This window comes from Cibotium barometz, chromosome 54 (genome assembly GCF_041138505.1).
Source record: "Cibotium barometz isolate CiBa-2024 chromosome 54, ASM4113850v1, whole genome shotgun sequence".
Taxonomy (NCBI): domain Eukaryota; kingdom Viridiplantae; phylum Streptophyta; class Polypodiopsida; order Cyatheales; family Cibotiaceae; genus Cibotium; species Cibotium barometz.
In genome coordinates this window covers 22,207,486-22,223,628 of record NC_141099.1, presented here as the reverse complement: position 1 = coordinate 22,223,628, position 16,143 = coordinate 22,207,486, and the positions used below count along the sequence as shown (strand labels likewise).

Genomic DNA, 16,143 nt, shown 5'->3' with positions numbered 1-16,143 from the left:
TGGCATGCATGATACGCAGCAAACCGTCAGTACCTCATGACATTATCCGAGCAGAGTTTGCTGCGCCTCCTATGATGGTAGAGGCCATATTCCAGACTATATGCCTGCTAGACAGATTTAGAGAGATGCCACAGGACAGATTGTCATACAGAGCTTTTGAGGCATCTAGACAGCTGGTTGAGGCAGGAGACAGAGGATCATGGTATGCACAGGTCACACATTGGTTCTCACAGCATGGCCTAGACATGGATCATCTACCACCATTCCAGTATGACAGGGATGCACCACATATCCGTCCTCTCTCATAGTGAGAGGAACAGAGTAATGAGACAGGACCTATGGCAGCTCTATACACGAGAGACATGGATATCGCCTACATAGCCTCTTCCACCGAAGATGCTATACTACAGAGATCACTTAATGAGTATCACTGATGATGGATTTATAGAGAGGCCTAGATACATGGAGGGTTTTTTACCACACGGCTCCCGAGTGGCTATTGGTCAGCTTAGAGTTTCATCACATCGATTGGAGATCGAGACTGCAGAGCAGCACGGTTCCCCCAAGAGGAGAGGGTATGCAGATTGTGCAGAGAGGTGGAGAGTGAGGAGCATTATGTATGCAGGTGCAGAGCATATACAGCCATCAGAGAGAGAGATCCCATTTTATTCAGAGAGCCACATTCCCTATGCCAGATCTTTGAGGCAGCAGACCAGCGCATACTGGGGAGATTCATTCTAGACATACAGCGTCACAGAGACATCATTACAGGCTCAGACAGCTCCAAAGGTGGGACGACAGACATAGATTACTACATTTTTTCAGAGATCCATCCCACTCCCAGCCCCTACACGACAGGGAATTATCTCCAGAGAGCAGTGTGAGTCCCACCAGAGCTGGGGGTTGCCTGTGGAGTTCTGTCCCTAAAATCTGCAACAAACTGTGAGTTTCCATCCGACAACTGTGAAATTCTGTCGCTTGCACAGTTCTGTCCGTCGCCTGCGAAATTTCGTCGACGGAGCCAGTCCGCCCATCGTTGTGGTATTTTTGTTGCCTGCTTGCTTCCGTCCGCCCGTTTCGGCCGCCCATAGCCGGCGGCACTAGTGGGGAGAGCACCACCGTCGCTCAGCCCACGGGCGACACCTCTCGTTTTATACGCCTCAGCCGGCCACGATACTTCACGGCCAGTTCCGACCGCCCGTCGCCGCCTCAGCCTATTCGGCGCTCGCGTTTTCCGTCCGGTGCTCTTCGACACAGCCTGCTCCTGTCCACGCTGGCCTGCCGTGCTCTTTGCCGTCGACTGTCTGCAGCGGCCAGACTTCAACGTCCAGAGTTGTACCTTCGTTCCCGGCTGCAGCTGGCGGCTGTGCCTTGCGTACACAGCTTGTCCACTACTCGCGCCGCCCACCACCTTCAACAGATCATTTCCCCTGCTCTGCCCAGCCCTCGACGGTTTCGTTTGTGCTTCCGGTGTTCGTGTGGTCTGCATCTCGTGCCGTGTGGGCTCTGGGCTTCAGTCCCTGGATCCAACCATCTGCTTATCCCTGTGCCCTCTCTTCCCGCCCTTACAACGCCCACACACTTGCTAGTCTCCTGCTTCCTTCCGTTTCCCTCCCCCCGCCAGTCTTACACAGAGAGTTAATCTTGGGGATCTTGCAAATTGAAGGCTTCATCAAATTCCATCCATTGGGTAAGAGTCAAAGCCAATCATTACAAAAATTTGGGGCTTTTCATTATGTTTGGGGTTTTCTGAAATCAGGGCATTCTATGTGACATTCATTGTCAATTGGAGATTTTGTCAGAGGTATTTGTGAGAATCAAAGCCATTCAGTCAAACATTTTGGGGTTTTTCTCATTTTTTGCGAAAATTGAAAGCCAATTAGGTGATTAATTTTAGGGCTTTTGCCATTGTTTGCATAATCAGCCATTTTTGTCCAAATTTGGGGGTTTCTCAAATTGAGGTCAAAATCAGCAAATTGAGCCTCTTTCAGTTGCAGAAATTTGGGGCTTTTGTGAAAATTGGCCAATTAACTGCACATTGAAGCGATTGGAGTGCATAAAAGTTGGGGCTTTTCAGATTGGAGCATGTAATTGGGCATTACAGCTGTGATTTGTCGCATATGTATACACATTGTGTGTAATTGGATAATTTGGTGCAGGTTTACACTTGCTTCAGTTTGCAGACAAACATTTGCACAGGACATTTGGTTGCCTGGCAGTGCACATTGGTGCTTGGTTTGCTTGCAGGTATATTTTGTTGACATGGTTTATGTATGGTTTTCAACCTCGATCACCTGTTATAGTGGGATTTTCAAGACTTCAGCACGATGCAACACGTAATTTTTTGCAAGATATGCAAGAAATGCTACAAGTTGCGAAGGAGTGCTCAAGACAGAGACAGATTTTATTCTAATAGACATCGTCTACCCAGAGAGTTCTCTGAAGGAACAATGGTATATTTGCGAGTTCTGAAGATTTCGAGACTTTACGGACAGGTCGGTCTTCGAAATTATCCACTAGATACCGTGAACCATTTCGTATTACACGACGGATTGGTTTAGTTGCATATGAACTGGATTTGCCTTCTCATGTGAAAGTTCATCTCGTATTTCATGTCAGTAGACTTAAGGAAGTACTGGGTGGAACATACCAGTTAGTTACTCCTCAAGAAATCATAGATATCGAGGACATGACATTTGTTCCACACGAATCTCAAAAGATTCTTGGATTTCGTGAAAGACGATTACGTAATACTCTTATCACGGAATACAAGATCAAGTGGAAGGATCGTGCCGAGGAGGACGCTACATGGGAGACATTGACTACCCTTTAGAGGGATTACCCTGGCTTTTTAGTGAGCTCAGGAGTGAGCTCTTAGAGGAAGGGGAGTATGTCATGTGCACAGTGTGTATCTACCGTGTGCTATATGCACACAAGACTAGCTTCGAGGTTTGGGGAAGCTTGGAGCTAGGCAGGCTGATTGGCGAGCTGAGTTAGGGATAGACTAACGGGCGGGCGGGCGGGCACCCAAGTATGGACGGGCGGGCGCCCAAGTGTGAACACCTGATGATCGGCCAAGAGCTTATAAAAGGGTGGCCAAGGTTAGTCATTAGTTCATAGAGTCTCGCGTGTCTTTGTCAGAGCTCTATGGTCAGGAGCCTGGATCTAGTGCAGACGTGCATCTGCTTTATGCAGCCGAGGTCGGCAGCAGTCTCGAGGCCCGCGAGGGTAGCTTCGTGGCGGTATGGGACGTCACGAGGTAGAGATTGGTCGGTATGTCCATCTAGTTAGCTCAGCACGTGGCTCGGTGGAGACAACCAAGACTTGTGGGCTTGACCATGGCTGTCAAGGTTGGGAGGTGAGTCAGGCCTGCACCCCCTTCACGTTTGTTTGGTTTGTTTGCAAGTTTCGAGTCTTGTACCAAGAGCGTTCTACGAGGAGATCCTATGGGGATTTGACAAGGTCAAAGGCCTTGGAAGTTGTACATGTTAGAGTATGCACAGGCGGAAGCATAGACAAGGAAAGAGAGAGAGAGAGAGCAAAGGAGAGAGAGAGAGCTTGTTGACAAGATCACCTTTTATTATAGCATGACGCTTATTACAATGGCAATAGCCAACAAGAGAAGTGTTGCACTGTGCTTGGATTGGATGCTACAAGTGAATGTGAGGAGCTGTCTTTTATAGTGAAGCAGGGAACTGGCCGACTGTCCCTAGGAGCTTATCGACTACTCCACGACCTACTAAACAAGGAGAAAACAGATAAATCCTAATAAATAGCAAAAAACCCACGGTGTGTCTAATAGCTCATCATCTTATTCATGGAGTTCATTGAACACTTGTGTGGGAATTCGGAGCCAAGCAAAGTTCTTTGCTATTCGTGGTGGCATTGTGCTTTGAGGAAATAGGTTGGTGGATTCTCTCTCCGAGGTGATTCCGATATTTGCAGTACCGGAGGATCCATGGTTGCATCTTCATCAGCTTATCTTCTTTAGACTCTTGCACATTATGAGCTGCAGAGGGGGTGTTAGAATATTGTGCATCTCAGTGTATTGGTCCATTATCCCCCAACAGTGGACTATGAACACATCACGTCCCAAAATCTCGAACAATGAACTCGGAACAGATCCTGTTCATAGTCTCTGCTACACCAAAGATGACCTTGTCTTGCTAGATTTTTAATGCTTGGAACTACGACTTACGGTTCCCATGCTCCAAAAAATGGAGTTGCTTACAGCTCCCTATCCCGCCCACAAGTCTCCTATGGCTAGAAGCACATGGGGGAAACATCATGTACACTAGAGAAGAACACCATCTTGGTCCTCCCGAGTTGAAAGCGCCCTAGGAGCCCTAGATGAGTTACTAGAAGTATTTGTATCAATGTCTTGTGTTGTGTCTTTGTTCTTCTTTTGAGATGAAGACTTGCCCTTGGTTTGGTTCTTCTTCTGGGACAAACAATCCTTAGACAGATGCACGGTCATTGCGAAACATGTTTTGTTGTTGTTGAAACGTGAAATGCGTTTTGCTATTGGAACGTTTCAATCATGGACCTTTTGTCAACATTTCAGGGTAGCTGAAAAGTCGAGAAGGAAGAAATAAAAACGTTCAATATTGAACATTATTGCAATTTGTGCTTGCGGCTCCACCAATTATGAGGCATGTTATTTTTTTTGTTTATGTAACATGTATACATTATGACTCAGAATGAGGAAATTACTCAGAATTGTCCATGGATACAATCAACAATGCATCGTAGTTTTAAACTTTGCTATTGGATTTTGGTACTTTTGTTTTCTTGATTGTAAGTATTAAAGTAAAATTGCAAATAAGTTTGAGGGCCCAAATTTGAAATTTCAGATTTGGGTCCCTAAACTGGAGGAAAAAATTGTACTTTCGTTGTCCAATTGAATGCCCAAATCTGAAATTTCAGATTCGAGCCCCCAAATTGGAGAGGGAAAGTGCCCAAATCTGAATTTTTTCCTAAATTGGAGGGGAAAACTGCACTTTTCCTCTCTAATTGAAGGCCCAAATGTGAAATTTCAGATTTGGGTCCCTAGCCTTGAGATTTTATGTATATAATCGTTTCGTTAGTGGGGATGTCGTAGTATCTAGTTCATACTATACATAATGGAGTTGATAGTTATATAGTCTTGTGGTTTGACTAACATGAGTATAGGAGACCTTACTCTTCTGCCTACTATAGATACCATAGCTCTACTCCGAGCACAAGACCAGCTTCTCATGGAGCGTCTCCAACTCTTGGAGGTAACAACAGAAAAATCCACTCCTCCAATTACCCCTGACTTCGTCACCCTCTTCTTTCAGATGGAATAACAAAGACGAGAGGATGAAGCTAGACGGAGGGAAGAAAAAGCAGACAAATGGGACTATGAGGAAGCCCAACGCAGGATCGACGAAGATTGGCATCAGGCTGAACTCACCGCTCGGGAGCACCAATGAGAGCTCGAGATCGAGAGCGCATGTTGCTCGAACACCAAAGGGAAAGGAGGCCATACATATGAAGTATTAACACCTATCTTTTGTTTTCCCACCCACAGGTGCCACCAGTCAGAACCTGCAACATCGACTACCGTCATCCGAACTCAATCGAACTTTAGTAAGTATGATGCTAAGTGTGATCATTTAGTTGTTAAGCAATTTATTTATCAATTTAACGCTCATTTTCCTTTGGCTGATGAGTTCTATGGACTCAAACATAACGGGTCACCAGTGCTTCAGTTCGGTAAGGTTATCACTTTAGTACAAGAGTTAGGGTTATCTGAGTAGGCCAAGATGGATCAATTCATTTGTGGATTAGATCCTAACATTCGGCTCACAGTTCGTAACTTTGAATCCAGCACATATGATCGGGCTTTGACTTTGACTCAAAATGAAGATGAACGGAGGCAATCCTAAGCAACCTCAGTCTAGTGCCAAACCCTAGCAGCAGTAATCTACTTCGCAGCCGGGGAAAGGTAATGCATTTGCTAAAGATGCTAAGAAGGATGACAGTTCTAGCTCTAGTTCAGGGGGTAAGAAGGATAAGGAATCCAAGCCTAAGAAAACCCCTAAGGAAAAGGCTAAAGCATGCATCATTGGAGGCTATCTCCCCTCAAAGGAGCAAAGGAAGTACCAGTCAGAGAACATATGTTTTTTTTGTCATACCATCGGGCAAGGATTGCTAGGAATGGCAAATGAAGCAAGCCTCCAAAACACCTTCTCCACAGTCGCCACATCATCTCCCGCTCCTCCAGTTCCATCTCAAATGTAGTTCAGCTTTTACCTTCTATGCATCCTATGCCATCCGTGGTATTTGATGCTAAGCAGGAGGGTGAGAGCGATGGTGCACAGAAAAGCCTCATCCGAGCTTATTGCTCTGCCAAGGGCCGCCAGTTTGTAGTCCTATTTGACATGGGCAGTTCTGAGGACGCCATCTCTCCCCGGTTGGCTACCAAAATGAGCTGTACATTAGTGCCATATCATTTGGATGTGGACGGGTTCACACCTGGTCTCCGCACCCACATATCTCAAAAGGCACAGCAGTTTGTCTTTGTAATTCAAAAGGTCTCATTTCAATGAGATTTTATTGTCTCGCCTCTTTTGGGGTGTGATGTGATCTTAGGAATCTAGTGGTTTCATCACTATGAGTCTATTCTTGATTGGGGGAAGGACACTTTTACCATTGATTTCTCATCTCCAGGTCCAACGAGCTATCCGCAAGGGAGCGCAAGGAGCATTGCTTTATGTTCGTGCTCAGACAGCCTCTAGCTCTTCGATAGTGGCTATCTCATCTTCATCCCCAGTCCCACAGTTAGCAGACCTTCTATCTAGACATCAAGACATTATGCTTAGGGACGATCTCCCGCTTAGTCTCCCCCCATCCCGTCCTGAGGACCATCATATCGATTTGGTCCTTGGATCAGAACCTCCTGGTAGGTTTCCCTACCGTCTTTCCACGACTTTAGAGAGCGAGCTAGAAAAACAGTTATTTGAGCTCCTTCGAGTCAGATTCGTTTGGCCATCTTTCTCACCATTTGTTGCACCCATCCTATTTGTCCAAAAGAAGGACAAGTTTGCACGCCTTTGTGTAGACTACAAGGCATTAATTAAACTCACCATTAAGAATAAGCTTTCTATGCCAAGGATTGAGTACATTTTAGAGCGTTTAGACGGTGCAAATTTTTTCACTAAGATCAACCTCAAGAGCGGTTACCATTAGGTCTGCATTTTTGAAGCTGACATTCCAAAAACAGCTTTCTGGATAGAGCGTGGTCACTACGAGTTCGTAGTCATGCCCTTTGGGCTTACCAATGCACACGCAACCTTCAATAAAATGATGTCTAGGATTTTCGCAGTTCTCATTGGTAAGTGTCTTTTCATATTTCTTGATGACATACTTATATTCTCAAGCCACTACGGAGTAGCATGAGAAAGATGTGGAAAAAGTCTTGTAACTTGTGCGAGATAATGGACTCTATATAAACGCCAAAAAGTCTATCTTCGGCATTACAGGGGTTCAATACTTGGGCTATATCATCGGTTCCGCTAGGATTCGATTGGACCCCTCAAAGGTTCAAGAGATCTTGGATTAGGACATCCCTTAGACCGCCCAAGAGATCCGTTCTTTCGTAGGTATTTGCCAAGCCTATAGCACTCATGTTCACCAGTTTTCCAACCTTGCGGCACCTCTCACCGACTTGCTTAAGGGGGTGAAGACTAGTAGACAAAAAAGTCACAGTTATAAGCAAGGCAGACATGCCTGTTTTGAAGTTAGCATCTTGGGATGAACCTTTCGAGGTTATTATCGATGCCAGCAATGTAGCCATAGGTGCGGTTCTTCAGTAGGACAATAGACCAATGGCCTACTACAGTAGAAAGTTGGATGTCGTCGAAAAGAATTATTCGGTTTATAACAAAGAGCTTTTGGATGTGATCATAGCGCTCAAACATTGGAAGCCCTTCCTCTAGGGATAGGTTTTCACAATCAAAATAGACTACCAAGTGGCTTCAAACCATGCCAAGTGCCTAGTGGAGTGATCGGCAAGCCAGATGGAGTCAAATCCTCCAACAATTTGGAGGAATGATCAAGTACATTCTTGGTAAGCATAAGCTAGTCGCAGATACTCTTAGTCGAAAGGCCAGCATCCAGACCATGTAGGAGTCTCCCATTCTCGAAATCACTGAGAAAGACTTAAATAGCATGAAAGATCATTATGTCGATTTCCCTGAGTTTGGTACTTAATACAATTTGGCCCTCACCTCTGAGCTTGGCCATTACTCAGTGCAGAACGGTTGGTTGTTCTATAAGAACCGTCTCTGTGTCATTCGGGAAAATCATGCAGCTCTTCTCCATGATGTCCATGACTTCTTAGTTGGAGGACATAAGAGGTATCAACAGTACTCTCGAGAAATTGGAATGGTTCTTTTATTAGCCAGAAATGAGACGTGATGTTTATTCACATATTCTAGCTTGTAAGATTTGTCAAAAAGTTAAGGTTCCACATACGAAAAAGACTGGGTTACTTCAGCCTATGCCTATCTCCGAGGGACCTTTCATCGACATCTCTATGTGTTGGGGTAAAGGCATTATGCCCACCCTTATAGTGTGTACAAGCCCATAAGTTATAGTACATAGTACACTTAGTACTTTTAATGTACTAAGTGCACAATGTGTACTAGTGCAATATACATGTGTGATAGGGGAGTCACACACTCACACTTGGTGAGTTGACTTATCCCCACAACTCTCTCTCTCTCTCTCTCTCCCTTGTTCTCTCTGTGTATGTCTCCCACATGAATCTCTAACCCTAATTATCTCTCCCATTCAACTGGTATCAGAGCCAGCCTGCAGCTCTCTACATGTGCAGTTTACTTCTTCCAACATGATGGTGGAACCAGGCGCCTACAACAGTGTGTGTGTTTGTTGAGATATCAGGTCGACTAGGGGTTGACAATCAGAGCTACGCGTAGCAAACCACAAGGCAGCAGTCGCAGGCAGGTGGGTGGAAAGAGGAGGTGGCGGGCGTTGATCACACGCAGGCGTGTAATCGCTGGGCGAGCACGTGGCAAACAGGAGTCGGGCGCCGTGCTGGAGCTTTCGCGCACAACTGGAAACTCGTCACCGGCGATAGCGAAACTCGTCACTGGCGCTCAGCCCATCGCGCATAGTGCTGGCCAAGGTGTAACAAAAGGCCTCCGTCTACTGTGCGGTTTCATCCACGTCTGCATCCAGCCCAAGCCCGACTAGCGATTCAAGAAAGTCTTCTACGCCTGCACCTGCCCAACTACAAAGGTTTGCTGCAAGAGCCACAGGAAGCAGCACAAATACAGCTTCAGCACGAGTCTGTGCAGCAGCATCAGCAAACCCCCCTTTTCCTGCAACAAAAGAAAATCAGAAAATTACCTGAGGTATTTGCTTCAATTTTTTGGAATTTGCATGTCCAATTTGCAATTGAGCAGGTACAATCATCAATTGAGCAGGTCAGGTGCCGAATTGCTCAATTTTTGAGCAAAATTGGCAAAATTGGGTGACATTGGTCACAATCAGGATCAATTTGCAGGAAATTGGATGTCGAAATTTGGGGCTTTTGATGTATCATGTAATTGTGCAATTAAGCAGTCATACATGCTGTATGATGTGAGAAATCGCACATTCGGGCAAAATTGCAGCAAATTGCAGTGCAAATCAAGGGGCTTTTGTGCCGATTGGATTGATTTGCATGCAGGCACTCGCATTTGATGCTTTGGGCAACGTGTTGATGCCTGTGAAGCACTCAATGTGCCTGTAAATCAAAGGGCTTTTATGTACTGGATGTATATGTGGCCAGGGGGAAGCACTGTGAAGACTCTGGATGCCTTCATGTGCGTCAATGTACCATGTATGATCAGCAATCGATCTTAAATCAAGGGGCTTTTCAAGATCGTATGCTTGTTGAGCTTGGCAAAGCAGCGGGCAAGACTTTTATGCCTTGAATCCTCAGAAATCAGCTTGCAGTCAAGGGGCTTTTGCCCAATTTCTGTTCGGGACTGTTGTATGCAGTGTTCGAGACTGTAAAAATCTGATTTTCACTCATTTGGACAGCCAAGAGAGCATTTATTGCTACTGTACCTGCTGGTACAGATTTGGTACAGCTTTGTACAAGTTTTGGCATGGCTGCACATTGATTTGAGTGACCAAAAGGCTCAATTTCAGCTGCTGTACTTGCCGGTACAGGTTTGGTACATCACAGGTGAGCACTTAGTACTGCTGTACAGTACTTTGGAAAGGGAACAGAGCACATTTAAGGTGCTGTCCTAAATCTGCAGCAACTAAATTTTGGTGATTTCATCACATACAGTGGGAGAAAAGTTGCATTCTTGCTTCCGCAGTGGGAGATAAAGCTTGGGAGAACAACTGTGAGCACTTTCTTTTGGTGTAGTGTTTGCACATTTTGCAGGGAGTCAGGCATTGACAGGTTGCATATTGCTATGGCAACCACAGGTGAGAGCTCTTCATTGCTTCACATCAAGAAGCTTGAAAGCTCATATAACTATGATATTTGGCAAATCCAGTGCTATAATGTGTTGCTCTAGAAGAAGCAGCACAAGCCTATCAAAGAAAGGGGTGTAATGCCCGCTTCTCTTACTGCTGAAGAGTGGGAAGATATGGATGAGCTAGCAAGATCTACTATCATGTTGTCTGTGTCAGACTCTTTACTTTTCAGCATTCGTGAAGAGAAGACAGCTTGGGGAATGTGGCAGAGATTGCAGGACTTGTATGCCCAGCAAAGTGCCTCAAGCAAAGTGTATTGGTTGAAGAAACTCATAGGTCTTCAGATGAAGGAAGGGGCGTCTATGACAGCCCATCTAAATGAGTTTAATGGTATTGTCAGCCAAGTTATAAATCAAAAGTTGGCAATGGACGATGAGTTCAAAGCCACTTTTCTCTTATGCACTTTGCCAGAGAGTTGGGACACATTCAGGACAGCCACTAGCAATTCGAATGCTATGCTGTTATATGCAGATGTTGAGGCTGCTCTTCTTCAAGAAGAGATGAACAGGAAAAACAACTCTGTTGGAAAGTCCAATGCAATGAATGCACGTGGGAGATCCCAGCAAAGGGGTAAAAGCCAAGAACGGGGAAGGAGCAAGTCTCGCTCCAAAAAGGATTTGGAATGCCATTATTGTGGCAAGAAGGGACACATCAAAAAGCAATGCTACAAATGGAAAAATGATCAAAAGGAAAAGGGAAAAGGCAAAGACAAAGACAAAGATGAAGCCAAAGATGTAAAGCCAAAGGGCAAAAGTGGAGTCAAGATTGAAGAAGTCAATGTGTCACATGCAGGTGATAGTGAGGATGAGGTCCTATTCACGTCTTCACTTGATGTCCATTCACTCTTACAGGTGGTCATGGTATGCACTCATGGATCATTGATTCAGGTGCCTCCTTTCATGTCACAGGTTGCAGAGACTTGTTTGTCAGGTATACTGCTGGCAATGAAGGAGTAGTTTATTTGGGTGATAACCATGCATGCAAGATTCTTGGCAGAGGTGATGTGAGGCTTGTGTTTTCAGATGGCTCACAGCTTATGCTCCATGATGTCAGGCACATGCCTGAGATCAAGAAGAACCTGCTTTCTACTGGACAGCTTGATGATGCTGATTATGTTACCACATTTGGTCGTGGAAAGTGGAAGTATATTTTTGTGCCATTGGATTATAACACTAAGCTTTCTGTAGACACAAGTGAGCTTGATTCCACTATGTACAAGTGCATAGCAAGTAGCTTAATCTACATGACCTTTACTAGGCGAGAATTGAGCTATGCTGTTGGATTGTGAGTCAATTTATGCAAGCCCCCAAGAAGCCATCCTTGGATGTGGTTAGACGGATTCTTTGATCTATAAAGTCCACTGTTGACTCGGGACTTTTCTATGAGGTTGGTAAAGATACAGCTATATGGGTATACAGGTGTGTTGATTGGGTTGGTAGTGTCTCAGATAGGCGATCTACCAGTGGCTTTATGTTTTCGTTTGAAAGTGTTGCTATGAGTTGGAGGAGCAAGAAACAACTGACAATTTGCCTTGTCCAGTATAGAGACAGAGTACAGGGGGCGTTGTTATGGCAGCTTGTGAGGTAGCTTAGTTTGAGAAGCTACGTAGTGATATGGGTGAGCCCATGGATAGGGTCGTTTTGTGAGGGAGAAGGTTCTTGATATGTAAAGGCAAATGCGGTCTGTATGGTAGTGCAACGTGTGAACAGGACATAACCAAGGGTACTTTTTCCCATGTGGTTTGGACCTTGGTTCATGATACACACAGTGCATTTGCAAGATTTGGTGTGACATTATCCACAAGCTCATGGCCAATTGGGCCAGGATTCAGGGATCTTTGAGGGCTACAACGAGAAAACGTGCCCAATGCATGAGAGAATGGGATGATGGCATTCTCTCTCTCTCTCTCTCTCTCTCATATGGGGCCTTGCTGGCTGCACAAGGCACCTAATTGGTTGAGATTTCCCCCTTGCTTGGTTTGAAATCTCCATTGTATTTTTTTTTTCATTCTTACTAGGAGTCTCGTTTTGGGAAAAAAAACGAGACTCCTAAGGCACCCGATTGGTCCCCTTGCTTGGTGTAAAATCTCCATTGTAAAATTATTTCATACTTAATAGAAGTCTCTTTTCCGGGAAAAAAAAGATCCGAAGATTTTTGGTTGGAGTTACTGCTTGTGTCTGTGGGCAATGTGTCTCCAAAGTAATAAATTGGGGCCTAATTTCATGGTGAACAGGTACCATCGGGCATGTCGCCCATGGAAAATCGACTGTGGTGAAGGCCATTTCTGGAGTACAGGTACTCTATCTGTGTTAGTCTCTCCCCTTGGGGCTGCCTCAGTAGAAATTAGAGGCTCCCCTCCTTGATCATCAGAATCTAATTCCATTTATTTTCTTTTGCAACAGACGGTCAGATTCAAAAACGAGCTTGAGCGCAACATCACTATCAAGCTTGGCTATGCAAATGCCAAGATATATGTGTGTGAAGATGAGAGATGTCCAAGGCCTGCATGCTACAAGTAAGAACATGCTATTTTCTGATTCTACCCAGATATTGATAAGATTTGAGAGTATGATTTATGGGCTTTGCAGAGAGATCCCACCTGCCTGTCCCATCGTGGGCAGGAGATCTTGCCTGTCCAATTCGTTCTCGTTGTTGGATAAATTGGATATTATCTAGCTGAACCATAGGCTCATGCATCTATTTTAGGATCTTTTTGACAGAAAATAGAAACCACTCGTGCTCGTTGTTGGATAAATTGGATATTATCTAGTTGAACCATAAACTCGTGCATCTATTTTAGGATCTTTTTGACAAAAAATAGAAACTACTCTATTTCTAGCTTGATGTAACTCCTGTAAGGAGGACTTTCACGTTTTTGATAAAAATAGAAAGTTGTTTTCTCTTGTGTATACATGCAGCTCTTCGAGATGTAGCTCCTTCAAGATTTTCATGTGTAGTGCAGGGTTAGCTTAGGATTTTCTTTTCTTTTTTGTCCACACTCAGTCCACCCATAATGCACTACTAAGTCTGCTGCTATGCACCTATTTAAAGCTGTAAAATCTCAAGGTACCTGGTTTGCAAGCAGGGCTTATGGAAGCGGCAAGGAAGATAGCCCACTTTGTGATGTACCTGGATTTGAGAATGCGCGCATGAAACTCTTACGACATGTATCCTTTGTGGACTGCCCGGTCAGTTGCAGCTTCCACTGGTTGATTGGTGTAGTTTGTGTTCTTAATCATAATTGTGTAGTTCTGAATTTTCAATGCTAGAACTTGGGATCTCAGACATGGCCCCTGACCTGCAGGGCCATGATATTCTCATGGCAACAATGTTAAACGGTGCTGCTATCATGGATGGAGCTCTCCTCTTGATTGCAGGAAATGAGAGCTGCCCGCAGCCTCAGACTTCAGAGCATCTTGCTGCAGTTGAGATCATGCGGTTGAAACACATCATAATTCTGCAGAACAAGATTGATCTCATCCAAGAGAGTGTGGCTCTCAACCAGCACGAATCGATTCAGAAGTTTATACAGGTACTCTTTGCACCCTCTACACTTTAGAAAACATTTATCTTGAATGGGTGCTGCGTGTCTACAGTGTCTGTGAGGTTTTCTGACATTGTTCTTTTTGGTGGGCGATTACCTCCATGTAATGCTGATTACAGAAATTGCCCAGACTATGGGACCGCCAGTGACGGGTGTGGACACCGGTGCAACCAGCCTAAATTCTAATAGCGTCATCTCTTTTGTGTTTCTTTCCAGGGCACCATTGCGGATGGAGCTCCTGTGGTTCCAATCTCAGCACAGCTGAAGTACAACATAGATGTTGTATGTGAATACATAGTAAACAAGATCCCTATCCCAGAGCGCAACTTCATAGATCCACCAAACATGATAATTATCCGCTCTTTTGATGTCAATAAACCTGGTGCTGAAGTGGATGAGATTAAAGGAGGGGTGGCTGGTGGAAGCATTCTAAAGGTGTGTTTTACTTGATATCCTGCTTTGATGCAGTGCTTCTGTGAAAGATACTTGGAAGTGAAAGTCACCCAGCGCTAAAGCCATGCTTGCCATATTTTGCTACAGGGTGTCCTGAGGGTGGGGCAAAAAATTGAAGTCCGGCCTGGAATTGTGGTGAAAGATGAAAGTGGAAATATCAAGTGTACTCCTATCTTTTCTAGGATAATTTCACTGTATGCAGAGCAAAATGAACTGCAGTTTGCAGTTCCAGGTGGGCTGATTGGTGTGGGCACTACTGTTGACCCGACTCTGACCAGGGCAGACAGGCTTGTTGGCCAAGTTTTGGGAGAGGTAGGGGTGCTCCCGGACGTGTTTGTTGAGCTCGAGGTTTGTTCCGAAACTTACTGGGTGTAAATTACAGCCTGTAGTATCTATGGCAGATTAGGTTAAATTTTAACGCTATGTTGTTGGACTAAACGTTTTGCAGGTGAACTTTTTCCTGCTGCGTCGTCTCCTGGGAATGAAAACCAAAGGTGCAGAGAAGCAAGGGAAGGTTACGAAACTAACCAAGGGGGAAGTGCTGATGCTTAACATTGGCTCCATGTCCACGGGCGCCCGTGTTCTGGCAGTGAAAAACGATCTTGCTAAGCTTCAACTCACGTCTCCGGTTTGTACCAGTAAAGGGGAGAAGGTTGCTCTGAGTAGAAGGGTGGAAAAACATTGGCGTCTCATTGGGTGGGGTCAGATTCAGGCGGGAGCGATGCTGGAGTTGCCCCCAGTGGCATAGAAAGAACACAGGGAGTAAAGAGAGGAGAGTTCAAAAGTTAAGGGAAAAGCAGAGGTTTTTTTAAAAGAAGAAAAGAGTTTTTGCAGCAGAGAGGGAGCTATGTGGTCTGGTAGGGAGTTGCTAGGTACAATTTTTGTGAGATGGAGAAGAAAACAAGGCAGGATTGGTTTATCCCTCTATTTATTTTCTAGTTTAAAAATTCTACGGTTGATCATATGTGCTATGCTTTGTGTTCATAATGTCATCGGCAGGCAGTACACACAATATCACCAATATCTTGTGCTGTGTAGGTAGTGTGATGAGGCTCTCCTTAGGTAGGCACCAAGGCCAGGCTCCCAAAGAGGTGAATGGCATTGACAGATTTGGCAATTTTTCAGTGGCTGCAATCTTGTACAGAAGTGGACGGGATGTTGTATGGTTATGAGCCCTACGTATATCATGTCACAATTTGCAAATGTTTTGTTACAATGCTTCAAGGAGATCCACTATAACTTGCGGAAGCTTCGGGGACGAATTCGTAACTTCAATGCTTAGAATTGAGCAATCCTTTACGACGAACATAACGCAAAAAACTGAAGTAGACATGCAGGAGAGAGAGAGAGAGAGAGAGAGAGAGAGAGAGAGAGAGAGACAGTATTGGGTCCGAAATACCCTCTGTAGGGCCCCCACCATGAATGGGGTATTTGCTTTATTAGAATGATGCAAATCAGAAAATAAAGACTAAAACTTGACCTTCTTGGCTGAGGTAAAACCCCTTCCCTGGACCTCAGCTTTCACCCTTGCGTTAGCTTCTCCCTTGGCTGTCCGGGCCCTTGAGAGATGCTTTAGCACTTTGTGAATGATGAGATGCTCTATATATACCCTTCCCTAG

General features: G+C 44.9%; 1 protein-coding gene across 1 annotated transcript in view; it reads left to right on the top strand.

The window, feature by feature from the left end:
* LOC147607950 (uncharacterized) overlaps nt 1–15,487 on the top strand; it is a 28,478-nt gene extending 12,991 nt beyond the window's left edge. The window contains exons 2-8 of the mRNA XM_086789716.1: nt 12,761–12,822; nt 12,930–13,042; nt 13,613–13,715; nt 13,832–14,059; nt 14,288–14,506; nt 14,612–14,872; nt 14,973–15,487. Coding sequence (XP_086645842.1) covers nt 12,761–12,822; nt 12,930–13,042; nt 13,613–13,715; nt 13,832–14,059; nt 14,288–14,506; nt 14,612–14,872; nt 14,973–15,272 — 1,286 coding nt within the window. The 3' untranslated portion in view covers nt 15,273–15,487. The remainder of the gene's footprint in view (nt 1–12,760; nt 12,823–12,929; nt 13,043–13,612; nt 13,716–13,831; nt 14,060–14,287; nt 14,507–14,611; nt 14,873–14,972) is intronic.
* Nucleotides 15,488–16,143: the final 656 nt, after the last annotated feature.